The sequence below is a fragment of the Talpa occidentalis genome, unplaced genomic scaffold, assembly GCF_014898055.3.
Source record: "Talpa occidentalis isolate TD23 unplaced genomic scaffold, MPIMG_talOcc4v2.1 talOcc4.2, whole genome shotgun sequence".
NCBI lineage: Eukaryota > Metazoa > Chordata > Mammalia > Eulipotyphla > Talpidae > Talpa > Talpa occidentalis.
Window position 1 is genome coordinate 125,566,773 of NW_023602073.1, and position 20,326 is coordinate 125,587,098.

Here is a 20,326-nt window from a genome sequence, read left to right on the forward strand (position 1 = left end):
TGGTCTGTTTAGGTGTTCTATTTCTTCTTTATCTAGCTTTGGGTGATTGTAGAGTTGTAGGAATTTGTCCATCTCCTCTAGATTGTTAAACTTGTTTCCATATAACTGTTCATAGTAGTTACTGATTATTCTTTTGATGGAATCACAAAAAACCCCGAATAGCCAAAGCTCTCCTGAAAAAAAAAGAAGGGAATGGAGGCATCAGACTCCCAGACTTCAAACTATACTACAAAGCCATAATCATCAAAACTGCATGGTATTGGAACAAGAACAGACATACAGACCAATGGAATCGAATAGAAAATCCAGAAATAAACCCACAGATTTATGGTCAACTAATCTTTGACAAAGGAGCAAAGACTATGCATTGGAGCAAAGAAAGTTTGTTCAATAAATGGTGCTGGGAAAACTGGGTCGCTACATGCAAAAGAATGAAGCTTGACCACTACCTCACACCATACACAAAAATCAACTCAAAATGGATTAAAGAACTAGACATAAGACCTGAAACCATAAAATATATAGAAGGAAATATAGGCGAAACACTACGTGATTTGCACATCAAAGACATCTTTACAGACACATCACCCAAAGCAGTGATAGTGAAGGCAAAGATAAACAGCTGGGACTATATCAAATTAAAGAGCTTTTGCACAGCAAAAGAGACAATAACAAAAACAAAGAGAAACCCCACCAACTGGGAGAACATTTTTGCACCCAACACTAATGATAAAGGACTGATCACAAAAATCTGCAAAGAGCTGATGAGACTCAACAACAACAAAGAAAATAATCCAGTCAAAAAATGGGCAGAAGAGCTTAAAAGAAACTTCTCTGAAGAGGAAATGCAAATGGCCAACAGGCATATGAAAAAATGTTCAACATCACTTGTCATCAGGGAAATGCAAATCAAAACTACCATGAGATACCATCTTACACCAGTGAGAATGGCACATATTAAAAAAACTAGCAACAACAAATGTTGGCGAGGGTGTGGAGAAAAAGGAACTCTTCTGCACTGTTGGTGGGAGTGCAAACTGGTCCAACCACTGTGGAAAGCTGTGTGGAGATTTCTGGACCTACTAAACATAGAGCTTCCATATGACCCAGCAATTCCACTCCTAGGTATTTACCCAAAGGACACAGAAACACCAATTCCAAAGAACACCTGCACCCTATGTTTATAGCAGCACTGTTTACAATAGCTAAGCTTTGGAAACAACCCAAATGCCCAAAAATAGATGACTGGATCAAGAAGATGTGGTACATATATACCATGGAATATTACTCAGCATTCAAAAAAGATAAACACATGCAATTTGCTGCAACATGGATGGCGCTGGAAGGGATCATGCTCAGCGAAATAAGCCAAAAAGAAAAAGAAAAATACCGGATGGTCTCACTCATAGCAGGAATCTAGAAAACTTAAATAATGGACCAGGAAAATGAAAAACTATAAGAAAGTGAAAATCAAAATCAACAAAAAACTATGAACCAGAGACACTTTTAGGGGGGCGGGGGCGGGAGGGGAGGGATTGGGGTCAGAATGGGGGGCGGCAATTGTATGGGGAATATAACAATAAAATTTATAAAAAAAAAAAAAAAAAAAAAATAAATCATATACAGTGTATGAAACCAATGTTACCACAATAGAAGCAAGCAAGCAAACATCATCAAGCCAACATGGGTTTAAAAAAAGACAAAACATATGAGAGAGAGCTTCAAGAGTGTGATAACCTCTGGGGAGGAACAGGTAAAAACAAGGGGTTGTGGCTTGAACTGTACTGGAAATATTTTAGTTCTTTAAAAAGTGATATATGTGAGGGGTAGAAATGCTTGTTACTTTGATTGTGGTGATGGCTTTATTGATGCTTACATATGTCAACACTTAATAAATGGTATACTTTAAACATGTATAGTTATGTGTAATATAAGTCAACTATAACTCAATAAAGCTGTTTAAAAAAAGAAAAAAAAAAAAGTTATTGAAAAATTACATTAAGTTCTAAATGGGGTACTAGCTGGTGTTGCAACAGGAGCTTTGTTGCTGTTTTGCTGCAGAATGCAAAGAGGGACAGTGGTGAAGCAGGTTTCCAAGGCAAGACTCTGCTACTTGAGCAGAAGTTCTTGTGCCTTTTATTGAAAGCACACAGGCTAGTAAGAGCTGATCATGTGGCAATGGTTTGAGGAACAAAGTACTAAAGGTAGGATTGGAATGGGGGACAAAGTTTTATGAGGAACAGAGAAGGGGTCATCATTATCATACCTCAGGAGACATTTGCATCTGTGAAGTGTTTAATATTATCACAATCAGAGTTATCCTGGGACCACCATGGAGTTAGTCACCTAACCAGGTCAATGACAGTCTAGGTTTTCTGGGGCTTACCTTGTGATACAGGCCATTGTCCACAGGTAGTCAAGGAATGCTCCACTGTGATTTGCAGATGGCAAATAGGTCACAGTTGCCAGTAAGTGATCAGCTCAGAGAAACCCACAAGCTGTTAATATGAAGTGCTGATCAAACTCTGGTCATGGGAATGCTTATTATGCTGTTATCAGGGTGGATTAGTACCACAACTTAGAAAAGTAAGGTGTTATCTAGTCTCACTGGCTGAAGCCATTAAAATCCTGTCAGCCAGCAATTAAGTGTCTATATATTTATCCTAAAGAAATTCATATAATAGGTGCAAAGAATTTAAAAGATGCTCAACAGACCTACTTGTTATAATGGAAATTTGACAGTAAACAGGTTAAATAATGTCAGTGTCAAGACTCAATAGAAAAATAAATTGTAACCTATTTATATAATCTATACTGAAAAAAAAGTTCAAATAATTTGAACTGTCTACATGTATCAAGTGAGTGAAATAGATCTCCTTGTATAAAATCTGGTAAATTTTAGAAATTTCAGGCAAAGTGAATAAAACAAATGTCATTATGTTGTCAATTATGTAAAGTTGGGAAATATAAAGCCATTTTATATTGTGTAGACATGCACATATAAATCACAATGTTTTATATATAGTGTTTTGATATGTCCTAATTTCAGAATAGTAGTTAATTCTAGAGAAGAGGGCATGGTTGTGAAGTAAGATTTGAATAGGTATTATTTCTTTAAAAATATATGACATACAGATAGAGAAGGGTTAATACTTTTTATCTTTGCATTAGGTAACTGATAATGTACTTTATTACATGTACTCTTATTGTGTTTTAAAATAATTTTTAATTTAAAATTTCATTAATTGAAGGGAAAAAATAATTTCCTGATTTAATAGTCAAATGACATTCTTAAGATATCAAATAGTATCACTTTTAAACTTAAGATTTTGTTATAACCTTGTTTAGATAATAAACCTTATTTATTAATGAACATCATCCCTGTTATATTTAAAAATCTGAACACAATGCTAATTCAAAACATACAAATATTTAGTAATTTTATGCATAATTAAAATTTTGAAATTTCTGTCTCTTCTAGTGAATTACGAGGCAAGTCTATTTCAAATATATGACAAGTCAATTGAAAATAAGTGCTAGTCTGACTTTTGGTATTTAAAGGCCACATGCTGGAAATCAGCTATTTTGAAATTAGTGTCATATTATCTATTCAAAATCAGTTGGGTTGCATGCTCTAATAAATATCAACTGACCTGGAGCTAGGTAGGAACATGTGCTTTTGGTTTTGTGGAAGTCTTATCAGAAAAAAGATAGTAAAGTTAAAAAAAAAAAAAAAAGATGAGAATCTGTATTGTCATCTTACTTTGCTTTGTGGTTTTTTTTTTAATTTTATTTTCCATGAAGCCCTTACTAGTCCATGAGATGATGTGATCTGACTTTAATGTACATCTTCAAAATGTTCTTCAGTTTCAGTCACTGTATTCAATCCTTGATGAAATTTCTTGAGTCACCAGACACTATTCCAGATTTTTACATATACTATTCACACTGCTTGTCTTCTCCATTAGCTTAGCTAGATGTTTTTAAATGATCTGCTTTACCTCTACTATCTCAGTATCATAGATTCCCCCAATATAAATTGTTTGTGCTATAACCACTAGTAATATTTTCTTTATTATCTTTTCATAATTTGCAGTTGTCGTTAATGTTTATATTAAATAGGTTGTATTAATTCTTCCCTAATTTTCAGTGAGTGTAATTATTGTATTAAAGCCTTATACAAATACTAAGAATAATCAAGTACCTGCTAGATTTTTTTGCTTGTTAGTTTATTTATTTATATTACTTTTTAAGTAGAGTCAAGTTTCATTCTTTTCCTCTAACAGATATTGATGTTGTGTGCCAAAATTTTTATTGGTTTTGAATTTCCCTCTTTTCTGTTTATGCACAAAAATGATCACCCCATTAACATATTAGCTTAAACCCTAGCATTTCAATAATAAGAGCACATGGAAAATTATCTTTTGCAACTGCAACAATTCAAAAAAATATTGTGAAGCAGTGGTTTTATGTTGAAAGCTAAATTTGTGAAAAGTGAAAACTAATTCCGTTTTTGTTTCCTTTCTTTTCCTAATCCACCAACTATTTATTAGTTAACTTTGGAACATTGTATTTAAAGAGTAAGACTCAAATATAGCTAATTAACTAATTATCCCTCCTTTTGTTAACTTCTTTTAATACTAGGATGCATTAGAAAGAAGGCCATGACAGGAAAATCTGTAATTGACTACATACATCCCCCCTAATAAGGCATGACTGCAAAATTCCTGAACCAATTATCACAAAAAGTAACTTAAATGTCACTGGAGATTTTCCTGGTAACTTTGTCAATAGAATTCCCAGTTGACTAACAATCAGAGTTAAACATGTACTGCTGAAGTTGTACCTAATTTATAAGTAAGCGACTTCATGAGAACTGATACAGGGAAGCTATTGAGACTATTTCTCCAGAGAGAAACTGTACTGAGGAAATGATAGCAAAAAGCAAATTAATGTCAACCCAACAGTATCTGATTTCAAGAAAAAAGAACATAGTAAGGTTTGTCTAATTCAAGTTTGTTTTTAGAGGAAAAGATTTCCAAATAAAAATGAAAGCAGGGTTGTGGTAGTAAAATTTTTTGTGGTGTGGACAATAACATATCTAATTAGATAATCAGCTAATTATATGAAATTGAAATTTGTATTTAAAACACATATTTCCCTAAGGGAGTGAAAATTGATTTTAGAATGACAAAAATATCATACTCGTTTGATGTATAAGATAAGCATATTCACACAATGTGTCTGTATGTAGAGTATATCTATAGTATTAAATTTAATGGTGGTGATAATAAAAAAAATGACTACAGGGATTTCTTAGGAGCATGAGGTTGAAAAAGAGTTTGAGAATCACAGCTATAAAGCAAAGTGATAACTTTTATTAATAATATATGAGAATAAAACTATCATATGGATTTATTATTTTAAATGGAAAAATAATTGGTTATTATTAGTTCCTATTTAGTTCTGCTAATATAACAAATTAACAGTTTAGAAACAGAAGATATTTGGTTTTAAGAAAATATGGTGGTATTGGAAATACGAATCTCTACAGAAATCTGGTAAATTCTGGCAATTACTTTTTTCATAGACTTGCTTAGGTGTGGAAATGAACATTAAATTTGTGAATTAGAAACACTAATCTGCTCCAAATAAATAAAATGTTAAAATAAATTTACTAGATTGAGCTGTTCAATGGAAATATCCAGAAATAGAAAAGATAAGACTGTAATTTGTTTAGATAAAATGGTTAAATTGTTTTCAAGAAATGTATTCAATTTTATGTCAATAACTTTAAAAAGTCAATCATTACAAAGTGACTGAATAATAAGGATAAGGACAGAAAGAAATCTCACAATGACTAAAATAGCATTAGGGTTGGATTTTGCAAACTCATGATTCTTAGATATAAATTGGATGTTGACAAAGTATAAGTATGATCACAAGTATGCCTTTGAAGACCTTATAATATAAATGTCAAGAAAAGAACAAAATGATATTTTACTATTTGCGTCTACTTTTTGTTTATTTAAATAAATGAGCTTTCTTACTACTAGAAACATTCCCATTGAAAAAGAGAGTGTTACAGTAACTTATTTTAATCCAGATGTAAAACCTTTAGAATGACTCCTTTGCTCTCTGTGAAGAGAGCAAATGTAGCCTTCTGTGAAGTTTATCCTTGAGAGACATGGAACACCCTGGTAATGAGTCTAGTGTCAGACAGTAATATCCTATATTATACTTATTTGTCCACTAATTTATTCCTCTGCTGTAATCCTCATTAGGGCATTTTTATATTCTGCCTGAAATTTCTTGTAATATTTTGTATGTAGTAGCTCAGCTATGATTTGATGAATACATAGTACTAGAGAATAAAGGAATAGTTCAAAATAATGTGCAGAACATGTATTAGTAACTTAATAATCTTATAATAAAATTAATAATCTTGATAGTAAATTATATTAAATTGCTCAGAGAACCTACCCATAAATCTGATGTTTTACTAGTCTCAAGCTGAAAATCAAAAATTTAAGTTCTGGACAACTCCTATCAAGAAGATCATCCAAAAATGAATTAAAATATAATCAGAACCTGCTTCATGGATGACAGTGGTTAATGAGTCATAGAGAGGTTTTGAAAAAACAAGTAACTGGGAACCCATAAATAGAACTGAGGCCCACACTGCCAAGATCTTCTAAATCACTAAACTACTGTAATGTAGGAAACCTCTGTCTCTATGAAGGTGCAATAAATGTCCTGGAACATGAGGGTTATGTTTTGACATGTGCCACTCTAAAATATCTAAAGTATATTAAATACCACGATGTTCTCTAATAGTCACGACTTTAAAACTAATTTCTTAAAAGAAACATTTGGGAACATAAAAATAAAATTACTTAGCTATTTTCTTAGATGTATACTTTCAAGATTAGAAAAGAAAAACAGGAAATAGAGCATGATATAATTAACTATGTATGTGTTGAAACATATCCAGAAAACAGAGTTGTAGTAAGCTAAAAATTTTTCTCTCTGATTCTTTATCTTCCTACCAGCCTCATAAGGCCTTTCTACTAGACTATCAGAAGAGACATACTAAGTAGGTAAATTCTACCACAATCACTATTTACTTCTGGCTTAGTATTCAGTAGTAGAGCCTTAGGAAAATCAGAACTTAGCACTTTTAGTTGAATGAATCTATCTCAATCTGATTAGCTAGTTCAATCTGATTAGTTATCACTCCCTGAAGAATTCTGTAGGATAGACTTTAGGGCTAAAAGAGTAGGAGTCTAGAGACTGAAAGTTGTGGTCTTCAGCTGACATGCTGGATAATCTTCTGTAAGGTATGTTCAAATATGATGAGTTCATAATTATTTGTGAAGAGGATCAAAGTATATTGGGCCTGGGAGGTAGAACAGGATTAGCTTGTATACCTGCCACAGGTTTTAAATATTTTAGCCCAAACATCTATCACAATAAACAAAGCAAAACAAACACTTGCCTAACTGGTTTCAATAGATATATATGTCTTGTCATCACTACATGCTCTGTTGTGGGTCCCCAAGAGCACCCTCATTTTTGGTGATTCACTAAAAGGACTCACAGAACTCAGAAAAGCTGTGATACTCATGTCTATGCTTTATTACAGTGACAAGATACAGATTAATGTAGTAAAAATAAAAGAGATATAGTGAAAAATCCAGGAGAGGCAGGTTCAAACTAACAGTTATCCTCTCCCAGTAAATCATAAAAATTGTGCTTAACTTTCCAGAAGAAATGTATAACAAAACATATGAAGTATTGCCAAGCAGGCAAATTCTCCCAAGTTTTAGTGTCAGGGTTTTATTGGGGGGATCCGTCACTTAAATATGGATTATTCTTAAGACTGACCTTGCTACTCAGTCGGCAGTGCCCCCAGAGGTCAAACTGATACGCCAGGGCTCCAGGTGAACAAAATTAGGCATACACCATAAATCACATTGTTAATACAAAATATCTGGTGTGACCCCTGGCCTCGATACAGAAATACTCTTTTAGACAAGGTTACCCGGGATTTTATGTTACCCACCAGGAACTGATTAAGGGACAATCTTTTCAATTTGGAACATGCACAGTTTGAGCTTTGCAGGCCTGTTTAACCTTTATGGGCCACATGGTAATGAATGATTTGTTTGTTCCACTGGCTACCATTTCATAGACGTTCTACATGTTCCAGCTACCTATAACTTAAGCCCCTTTAGTATACATTTGTTGATTTATCACTTGCTGAATAACTTACCAATTCCTAAGGGAAAAGAAAGCCTTAAAAGTTTATTATCTGATGGCAAGTAACAAGTGAAATTCCTAATATATAAGAAATAGCCAAAATATTTATTTTGTGAAAATAATGAATAAATTTCTCTTTCAATAGTTTTTATTCCACATATCTTTGCTGCATCAGTCTATTTCCGTCTCCACCAACCAATTGCCATAAAACTTCTTCAAGCCTTCCTATCAGGAATTAGTTCCACTTCCTCTGTGCCTGCATGATTTAATTGATTTTGAGATGCACTTATAACATTTCACTTTGCAATATAGTTGATTGTGGATGTATCTTTTTGTGCAACCAGAATTTGGCTTTTAAAGACAGACATTGACCCACCTATTTTTGTAGTAGTTGCAATTCTGATTCTAATGTGTTGCTTCAGGTTATTAAATTGAATATTGAGATTATTTAATTTTTTTTCAAGGTCATATTTTCAGACCAGCATGGAGCTAAGGAAAATGTTAACAAACTTCTGAAAATTTCTAACTGCTGACCTTAGTCTGAATTTCAGAAAATGATATTTAACTTTTCAAATTAGAGTAAATGAAAAGTAGATTAGACCAATCATGTAAGAACACAGTGTACAGAACAACTGTAGTGTCCTCAATAGGATAATCTAAATTATAATTACAGATATGCTTCCTCTCTTCATCCTGTGGGCTCTTGTGAAGACACACTCAACATCAGGGCTTTGGGGATTTATTTGTCCCACAGGCCTGAAATTAGTTTGATTAGTTTTGCTTACATCTGTCACAATGTTTGAAATCTACCTTGCAAATAAAAATTAGCAAGAATAACAGTGCAATAATTTAATTTGTGCATATATCAGGATGCTAAAATTTTACACATGAAACTGGAGAAGCTTCTTTGTTTAGTCTCCTACCAATTTGGAAGTGGTTGAACTTTAAGTGGGTCAATAGCAATTAAGAGTCAAAAGTGTATTTCCACAAAGTATTCTCCTGGATATAAGAGGAATCTCATATTTTATAATGTATATTATACATATTTCATTTTATGCTATTCTCTCCTCGATTTTTTTCATCCTATTTTCTCTTATTTTCTCATCCTTTTTTTTCTCGATAATGGTTTATTAACAAATATTTTTATTAAGCATCTACCATGTGCATATCACTTTGCTATATATGAAAAAACACAACCACCTTGTGATTAAACTAAACTAATGAAATTTTGCTAAACTATCATTTATGCTGTCCTAGGAGACCTACCATTTGCTGGCTCTCTAAAGATGAGTAAGATAGGTTTCTGCTTCTGACTAGATTATGGTATATAGCCAGAGAGAACACTCTTAAAAAGAAATAGCCATACTCTTTTGTGTGGCTGTAATAAGGCAATGTATAAAAGGCTAGGGGAATACAGTTGACACATAAGTTCATTCTCTGAGGCAAAGGAAAACTTCAGAATTGAGGTAATAAGAGAATTTAAGGAAAAATGTGTAGCAAAAATGTATAGAAAATACTGAGAATGTTTCTTGGAAAGCAGAGTGTCTTCATTTAGAAATTATTAATCAAATTTAACCATTCTTTACATTGAGAGATTATACCTTTCCCAGTTTTTCATCTTAAAATCACCTTTCCCCGGCCTGAATCTACCTTATAGTCCCACCTACAAACAAATAATTTTCCTATATGCTGTCATAGTACAGGGACAAGGATTAATGAAACCAATTTGGAGAGCAGTCACCGAATGAGAATTATTTTTTTCCCGTAATATCACTGGATGATTAACTGGTTATACCTATGTGTGAACAGAAACACTGTGAAAATCAACCAGGGAAACTTTTCTCCTTTTCTACTTAGAATCATCAGGGAATTTCTATGACTGTTTCCCCAGTTTTTCCTCCTGTCAGGTTGTTATGCTTGCCTCAAATGTATTTTTAATCTATAATGTGGAAAGTATTTTACCATATGTATAACATTAATGTTCCATTATGCACCTACATATTAGTTTAATGTCCGTAATTCATCATTTATCATGTACTCTATGAAATAATTCACCAACAGCGATCGGTGAACCAAACTGACCCCATTTAAGTCAGTCTAACATTGTACTGTATCTATCATGACATTTACTCCACATTCTTGACACACAATGAAAATCAGCATTGTAGTTTTCAGTACAGTAGATTAATATCCATTATTCTTTCCCATCAGTGTAGCAAGAGAGGATACACACACACACATAACTCTGAAAGAATTTTTGAGCAGATGTTTAACAATATCATATCGTAATTTAAATATGGGTGAGAGGTAAAATGAAGAGTATATTTTTAATAAGAGACAGCTCTTAATTTTGAAACGCACCTCTGTGACTAACACACTTCTTTATTTATAGGAGAATGTTGAAGGAGAAGACTGCAGTCGCTGCAAAACCGGCTTCTTCAATTTGCAAGAGGAAAATCGTAAAGGTTGTGATGAATGTTTCTGCTCAGGGGTTTCAAACAGATGTCAGAGTTCCTATTGGACCTATGGCAATGTAAGCAACACTCTTTTTCTTATTCCTGCCTGCTTCTCCTTGGGTTTCTTGCTATTGTAGTTCTTTTCTAAAAAATTAAAAAAAAAATCTCTTCTTGTAGTCAGCTTCTACTTAAAGTTACCACCGAAAAGTCATGAACTTTTCTTTCAGATGTGTATCTTTGATCAGTGCCTTTAAGGTTTTATTTGTAACGAGGTGTAGACTGGGACATCTTGAAATACGTAGACAGTAGCCTTGGCAGTGACCATGATTAATATGTGAAGCAGGAATGACATTAAAGTTGTTTTAGCCCCAAGGGGAAATAACTCAATAGAGAAAACATCAGGTCATGATAGGGAGAATTATGTATTCTTTCCACCAGCTCTTTTGATACTCACATTAAGAACAATCTCTTTATCATCCTTTTACATAATACTTATTAACTATCAGCCTTCAGTTACTCTTTGATGTTGCCTGGGTCTTTTTTATTGTTGAAAGAGGACACTAAATTTGAATAATACCTCATTTTTTAGTTAACTTGAAAAATTTCCAATTATTGCCTATTTAATATTTTCTGGGATTTTCTTCCTTTAACATAAGACTTAGCAAGTCTACCTTTCTATCTCCACAGCCTGCCTCATTCTCCATTGCTTTCAACTACATGCATAGTGGATTGTCTTGTTTTTTTTTTTAAAGATTTATTTATTTATTTATTTGTTTGTTTGTTTGCTTGTTTGTTTATTTATACAAGCACTGGGTACAGTCAGAAGCGCAGGAGGGTGAGAAAATTCACCAGAGCAGGGAACAGAACAGGCAGACTGACAAAATACCCTGCTGAGGGGAGCAGCGGGCACGGCAGGAGAGGTCTGTGCACCATGTGGGACCCTCGCCAGCAACCGGGGATCGAACCAGTGCTGCAGAGGCTGCGGGCAGCTTCACAGCCCAGCGCTCAACTGCTGTGCCACTAGGGAGGCCCGGATTGTCTTCTTATAGGAGAGTAATGAAAGGAATATTGGACATTTGGGGAATTTCATTGACCTTTGTGGCAGCTCTTAACGAAATAGAGAAAGTGGACTCAAGAGACAGAAGTCTATAGGGAGAATGAGAAACTATAAAATGTATGTTAAGAAGTTAGGTTCTTATACTTAGAGAGTTATTGATGTCACTCAGATGGTGAGTGACAGGACCAGGGTTGCATTTTACAAAGATCAGTACTTCCATAAACTATTTCCAAACACATCTTGGTTTCCATTTTAATGAGCTAACTAATCCTTAACACAACTATCAAATATTTTTTCTCCCTGTATTGCTTTTGCATCAATCTGAAATATTATGCAAAGGTAGGAAATACTGAATAAAAAGTCACCTTTCGGTCACTTGCGTATTTTATTTCTTTCCTTCCTCTACTTTACAAATACAAATGCATAACCGTTTTTGTTTGTTTTCTGTCCCGTCTAAAGCCCCTACTGCAAAGCCCTTTGAAATATTTTTTTTCTGTAAGCAACAGGAAGTTATTAGTGGAAAGAAAAATATGAAATTCAAAGTCCAACTATTTGATAACTTATATAATATTATAACCATTGTGGAACTTTGAAGAAATTTCTATTTTTAAGAAAGAGACATTTTGAACCTTATTTTTAAAGACTTTGAGTCAAAATAAAAGATTATGTGATATCTTCCAAAATCGTACAAACATCAGGAAAAAAATAACAATGGGCACTTTTAATGATTAGATATAAGTTTAGTGACATTCACGACTCTTGTAACAATTTTCTAAGCTTTGTAGGTTTTTTTATTAATTTCCAAAAATGAACCCCACTAGAAATGTAAAAGAGAAAAGGAGTGGTGGACTTCTCCCCCTTAAATAATGACAATTGTGTGTCTTCTTTAAGATACAAGACATGAGTGGCTGGCATTTGACTGACATCTCAGGTCACACTCGCATGGCCCCTCAGCAGGACAACTTCGGTACACCTCAGCAAATCAGCATCAGCAGCGTGGAGGTCCAAGGAGCTTTTCCACAGAGCTACTTCTGGAGTGCACCGGCTCCATACCTGGGAAACAAAGTAAGTTCATACGGTGCTTGCTTCTTGCTACTTTGCATTAACATCAATAAAGTGAATGACTTTTATTTAGCTTTTCTTAAAGTAAGGTGAAATCAAATACATATGCTTATATAAGTATATAAGTAGATATACATCTATATATGTAAATATATATAAATACATATACTTATTGCATGTTAAAGTCTTACAGTATATATGTAATACATATAGTGTTATAGTATTACTTTATATATCAGTAATTTGTGTGTGTGTATATATATGCATACATACTGTATATATGGTAATGAAATGCTGAAACCAACTAAATTAGCTTGAGTTAGACATTTCTCCCATGCCCCATGGGTGAGGTATGAATACAAGAAGTTAATGGGCCATGAAGTCCCTAGTGCACAACTTGGCATAGTTCCATATGAAATTTTTGAATGAGGAAATAGGTTAATGAGGCCTCTAGGACATTTTTGTAAAATAAATTATAGGTATTGGAAGAAACTGTGCTGTATTTACTTGAAGTAATTGTCTTTCTAGAGTTGTTGATGGTGGGATACTTAGCAAAGTTTTCCTCATCTGTTTCTATTTCACTTCAAAACATTCAAGAGAATGGCTTTTTCTATCTTCTATGAATGTTAATTGGAAATGAAATTTATTACATAACTAATTTAGTGCTTGTCATGAATCTTATATAAACAACATATTTCTTGGAAGATAGAGAGAGAACTATCCTAAAAGAAGTGCCATATTGAAAGTACATGTTTGTTTGAAAGCCCACTCACACATATATAAAAACATACACAGATAAACAAATGTAGCAGCCTCAGAAATGCAGGGTTTTTTTTTTTTTTTCTTGCTGTAGATTAACTCTATCTGGATAAGTGCCTTAGTATTTAGAATTTTATTTTGTCTTGCTTAATAATTTATTGGAAACAAAATCTGGTATAGTATTTCTATTTTTTTAAGATTTATTTATTTATGCATATAAGAACTGGGGTACAGGCCAGAGGTGTGTGGGGATGAGAGTATTCACCAGAGACAGAGTGGGGAACAGAACAGGCAGATTGACTGACATAACACTGCTGAGGGGAGCAGCGGGCAAGTCAGGAGAGGTCTGCTGGGCCATGTGGGTAGCTCCCTGGCCGGGGATCGAACTCATGCTGCAGTGGCTGCGGATTGCTTCATAGGTTGCGTCTGAACCACTTTCACCACCAGGGAGGCCCCCCTAGTTTTTCTAAATTTTATTACTTGCTTGTTTTGGGAAAGTTAATACCTTGTCAGCTGATAGTTCTTACCTAATTACACTACAAGCTATAATGTTCACCAAAAAATCCCTTACTGAATTCATACTATTTAAGCCTACTTTTCCCTATAAGAGTACGGTGGTATTTTTAGAAGAAATTGTGATTGATTAAATGAATAAAATTGTATTTATAGTTAGTAGTTAGTAGTTCTTTGTCATGGCATGTGAGTGTTGAAATAGAAAAACCTAGTCGTTCATATGCTTCTCAATAAGTGGGAATTGGTGGTTTTACTTGATTGAAAACAAAACCATAATTCATCACCAGTTTCTTATTTTTAATAGACTTCTAAATGATATTACCCAAAAAGTGTAAATAAAGTACATTTTCAATAAATAAGGATTTTGAAAGAGAAAAGGTATGTTGCATAAAATTCAATAGTTGTAATAAAAATCCAATTAAACTTTTATTTACAAGGCCTTTACAGCCAAAAGTCATTCTATTCTATTCTATTCTATTCTATTCTATTCTATTCTATTCTATTCTATTCTATTCTATTCTATTCTATTCTATTCTATTCTATTCTATTCTATTCTATTCTATTCTATTCTATTTGGAAACCTCCTGTATTCTCAACGATAGTAACCTAGCACACAACACTTGAATGTCTACTGCCTAAAATTGGCCCAAGATAAATAAATACATTGTTTCATTTCTCTTTCACTCCATTGTGTGGCATTCAGAGAAGAGCCTTGGTCTGAAGTGGGTAAGTTTCAGAAGTCTTATTTTCTTATGTTGGTGAAATTTATTTACAGAAAGCTTATAATAGAATATTTTCCCCATACAATAGAGTTTTACCCCATATTTTCCATCATTTCTTCTTTCCTCATATGCTTTTTCTTTCTGTTGGCTGAAAATCAAACTGACAGAAGGTAAGCAAGTAAATGGGATATTAAATAGCATCAGAGCAAGGAATTTGGACATCCTGTTTGTAGTTGTTGGTTCCCAAAGATAACTTCCCTTTTCTGGCTTAACTGAAGCTTATAATCACCCACACTGAAATCTTTCATATTCCCCTACTGATCATTTTCACATCAAAAAGCTATGCTGGCCTGTGCTTCAGTTTCCACTCAGTGAACAAAGTAGTGGTAACAGGGTGTGCAAATTGTTTGAATTTGGAAGACATTTTTTAATGTAATGTGGAAGCCCTCGGTGGTTTACTGTCAGACATTTCAGTATGAATGAAACAATTTGCCTTAATAATTGAACCATATAAATTTTTGATACTACAATAATACTGCAAGCTTTCACAAATTACCACAGTACATCTTAACTGTCATGTCACATCATGTAAATTATAGTCATGAAGACATGCTTAGCTCTCTTGATTTAATATCTTGCTAAGGAAATGGAAAATTGTAGGGCCTTGTTTGTAAATCCAATAAAGCCACTTTTCTAAATAGTTGAGGCTAAGTTCTTTACCAGTAATTGCTGTTCCAATCCGAACCATTGCCAGAATCTGACAGAAATGGTATATCAAGATACTACTAGTGCATCTGGTTAGATACTGAATTTCATTTACTTACGTCGTGATCCACAGGCTGTAGGTGCATAATCCCTTCTCTGTTTTTTTGTGTTAATTCCCAAGCAAAAATTACTTATGAGATGCTATTAGCTTTCTTAAATATTTATATAAGCAAATTTTCAAACATTTTCCTATAACTGTTACAAGGCTACTTAGAAGGAATATGTGCTGTATATATTCTGTTGTAATGAAGATGCCACATGCCATTCTTCCCTTAGGAACCTGACCCCAATAAAACCGTTCTCACATGGGACACATTTTGCTAACAGAACTTTGAGCTCTTCCTAATTGTAATAAAATTCAAGAACATGACAGTTTTGCAAAGGAGTGCTTTTTATCCGAAGAAACATTTATTATTGACTGCAGTTCTTCTTTGGAGTAATGAGGTATATAGAAGTGATTATAAGTGCGGATGTGGATAGTAGATGAGGCTTAGAAAAATTTAGCACATTATTATACTGACCATCTAAAAATTTTCCATGATCTCAGCTATGTTAATTTCTCAATAGCAATTTGGAAAATACTTTACTCATAGATGTGTGAATATTTGGCACAATCAAATGTTAAAGCTACCCCAACATCCTAGATGGTCAAAGAGAATTATGTCTGGAACCCACAGGGCTATGCCCAGCAGCATTTAACTTTCAAAATGCTTAGCAAATGTTAATGTTTGGTCTTAGGGCATTTATTTAAGTATGGAACTAGGCAGAAATGGAAAGAGCTAGAGGACAGAGTCCTGCTGGTATGCTACAGGCCACAGCTATTTAGAAACAGTTTGGGTATTTGAGAGTGGAATAATTTACTGCTTTGGTAAACTAACTGCTATTAGAACATTAAAATAATCATTTACTTAAAATTACCCTAGTGGTCTGAAATAGTTTGTGCAGTATCCAAAAGCAATTCTTTTCTTTGTAAAGTTCCCTGAAAATCTGGCTTGGTTTGATATGTGTCGCCTCATTACTGATAAGCTTGGAAATGTTGTCTCTGAGCATTATTAAATTAATTTTGTGATTTGTTCTTTACAAAACAATACTTATTTTCTACAGAATTATACTATTTTTTCTGTTTAATCTGTTTCTAGATTAGAGATGCTTTTAAATTATTTCATGTAGTTGCCGGGAATTTCTCTAGCTTAGTTTAAGAGGCACTTTTATGAGGTCTCCTGAAAAAACAGTATTGGGCTCCTGAAAGCACTCTCTGGCATGTCTTTGTTGTGCTTGCTTGACTTTCTTTCCTTTTTTTTAAAGTTTTACTTATGCATACAAGAACTGGCATGTAGGCCAGAGTGTGGTGGATGAGAGGATTCACCAGAGACAGAGTGGGGAGCATAACAGACAGACTGGCTGAAATACACTGCAGAGGAAAGCAGAAGGCAAGACGGAAGAGGTCTGCTGCACCATGTGGGTCAACTCCCTGACTGGGGATCAAACTTGTGCTGCAGTAGATGCTGATAGCTTCATAGTGCTGAGACTTAACCTCTTGCACCACCAGGGAGGTCCACCCGCTTGACTTTCATTTCTACCTCATAGATCCCAAATTAAAGATATGGATTTGAAGAAAGATAGATGCTTGAGAGTTACAGGACGGAGTAGGACTTGTTGCTTAAAGAGCTCAACAAATACTTTCTGATTGTTACCTATTTAAGAACAACAACAACAATTTGATTAGTTTGCTCCAAATGACTCCAGTTAGAATGTATGTGGGAATTGAAAGATAATTTCAGTCTTGTTACAAACATTTTTAAAAACTTGCTAGCAAGTGTGATCCATTTTCTTTTAGCAGAACAATTTGTACATGTGATTTTTTTCTTTGTATTCTGCTAAATTATTCAAATAGGAAGGTCAAACACTATCCCCACCCTTAATTTCCTTTAATTTAAATTTGGATGAAATGCATTAATTAAGAAGGTCATCATGTATGTGGAGAAAGGCACGATCATAAAAATAAATAGGATAAATCAACTGCAATTGAATTTTTATTCCATAAATCAGAACTCATCAAGAATTATTTGATAGTGTTGTAATACCAAGATTTACTGCTTATCATAAATCAAATTAAATGTTAGGGGTAAATGGAAAGATTATTTATAAAAGAACAAAAGAGAACTCAGTTATTGCCCATAGTTATTGCAGTGTCACTATGCAAAATTAGCCCACCTCTGAGTGCTATAGTCTGACATCAAAATCTCTCAATTTTACCTGTCTTTGTCTTAATATTTTCCAAAATTAAATTTATCAATTCTAATAATTCTAATTCTAATATTGCAAGTTATTGAATTAAAATATTTTAATATCTATAACCATTATTCTATTCACAGTACCTTATAATACAATGTAGTGGGGAAAAGATTCATTTTCACAAGATAGGAGACTGTTCATACTAAACAGTTTGTTGGGAAAAATAAGGGGTTTACTTAACAGTAATTTCAAACAACATTGTGATATGGTTGCTAAAGAAACTAATAAGATTATGTTGGTAGGGATTTACTCCTCAGGACAAGGGAAATAATAAATACACAGATTCTGTGCAAAACAACTCACCTAACATATTCAACTGAATTCACGAATTTCTGTTTTCTTTAACTTCAGATAAATGATCAAAGTAATCAGCTGATAAATAAAGATATCCCAAGTAGAATAGTCAGAGCCAAGAGTAGAATCCAGATATGTCTAGTCCTTTCCAGTTAATCATTTTTTTATTAAATTTTAATTATTAGTTCTTGTAAGACATTTAGCTTTGAACTAGAGTTGCTTGAGCATCATATGCAAAAGAAAGTATAAAAAAGATATGAATTTATATAAATGCAAATTAATAAAATAGTAAACAAATATCGGTAGAAAGGACACAAACCCCCATGCTTTCTCTGGCTACCACCAGTCTATTCTCTGTATCTATGAATATCTATGAACTTGGTGTTTTTTTTTTTTAAAGATTTATTTATTTGTACATGCAAGACTTGGGGTACAGGCCAGAGGTGTGGGAGGTGAGAGGATTCATCAGAGACAGAGTGGGGATCAAAACAGGTGGATTGGCTGAGGGGAGCAGCGGGCAAGACAGGAGAGGTCTGCTGCGCCATGTGGGCAGCTCCTTGGTCGGGGATCGAACTTGTGCTGCTGCAGTGGCTACAGATAGCTTCATAGATTACGTCTTAACCCCCTGTGCCACCAGGAAGGCCCCTAATGTTTTGTTTGTTTTGGTTTTAGACTAGATTTCACTTATAGGTAAGATAATATGCTATTGGTCTTTATCTAAATTTTCCTTAGCTTAGCTTCCTTAAGGTCCATCCATGTCACAAAGGGAAAAATTTCATTTTTTCATATCTGAATAATACTTCATTGTGTATTTATATTGTTTTCTTTATCCATTAACCTACTGATGAACACTTAGGTTGATTCCATATCTTGGTTATTTTATGTACTGTTGCAATGAATATGGATCTGCATATATCTTTTTAAATTAAAGTTTTCATTTTCTTTAACTAAATACCCTGATGTAAATTGAAGATCATATGTTAGGTATACTTTTAATTTTGGGGGGAAACTCTTTACTATTTTACAGACTGATTACACCAACTTATATTCCCTTCAAATATGAACAAGAGATCCATTTTCTTCATGTCCTCATTAGCATTTAGTTCTTTTTATGAAAGCTATTCTAACAGGATGAGGCAATACCTCATTGTGATTTAAATTTATATTTTCCTGATGATTGGTGATGTTGCAGCTTTTCATATATCTATTGGCTGCCTGTTTATCTCCTTTGAGTGTTTTTTCAGATCTTCTGCCCATTTTTTAATTGGATTGCTTGTCTTTTTGCTATTGAGTTGTATGAATTCTTTTTTTTTAAAATTAACTTATTTATTTATATAAGCACTGGGTACAGTCAGAAGCGCGGGAGGGTAAGAGAGTTCACCAGAGTCAGAGCAGAGAGCAGAGCAGGCAGACTGACGAAGTACACTGCTGAGGGGAGCAGCGGGCGGCAGGAGAGGTCTGTGCGCCATACGGGACCCTCACCTGGTGGCCGGGGATCGAACTGGTGCTGCAGAGGCTACGGGCAGCTATGCAACCCAGAGCTCAACTGCTGCACCACCAGGGAGGCACTGTATGAATTCTTTATATATCTTTTTGATATTGACCCCTTATCAAATATATAATTTGAAGATATTTCCTCTAGTTCAGTGGGCTATATTTTTATTTTGTTGATAGCAGAAGCTTTTTAGTTTGATTTTGTCCCTTCTGTTTATTTTTGTGTTTATTTCTTTTGTTTTAGATCATTCAAAAAACCATAAGCAATACCATTCTAAATGAACTTGCCACCTATGATTTTTTTCTAGGGGTTTTTATGGTTTCAGTTTTTTATTCAAAAGTTATTTTTGTGTTTAGTATAATATAGTGATCTAGTTTCATTCTTTTGCGTGTGGGTGTTCAGTTTTTCTCAGCACCATTTAATGAAGTGACTGTCCTTTCTCTACTATATATTTTGGCCTCTTTTGTCCTAAATTAATTGACTACACATTCATGGGTATATTTCTGTCCTGTCTATTCTGTTCAGTTAATCTATTTGCCTGTGTGTGTTTTTTTCCAACCATGGTGTTTTGGTTACTATAAGTTTGTAATATAGTTTGAAATCAGGAATGTAATAGCTCCACTCTTGTTCTTGATATCTTATTTTT

The 20,326-nt window shown here is 33.9% G+C and overlaps 1 protein-coding gene across 1 annotated transcript in view; it reads left to right on the forward strand.

Annotated features, from left to right (window-relative positions):
- LAMA2 (laminin subunit alpha 2) overlaps positions 1 to 20,326 on the forward strand; it is a 536,992-nt gene that overhangs the window by 249,715 nt on the left and 266,951 nt on the right. The window contains exons 11-12 of the mRNA XM_054697817.1: positions 10,655 to 10,795; positions 12,667 to 12,840. Of these exons, the coding sequence (XP_054553792.1) occupies positions 10,655 to 10,795; positions 12,667 to 12,840 (315 nt within the window). The remainder of the gene's footprint in view (positions 1 to 10,654; positions 10,796 to 12,666; positions 12,841 to 20,326) is intronic.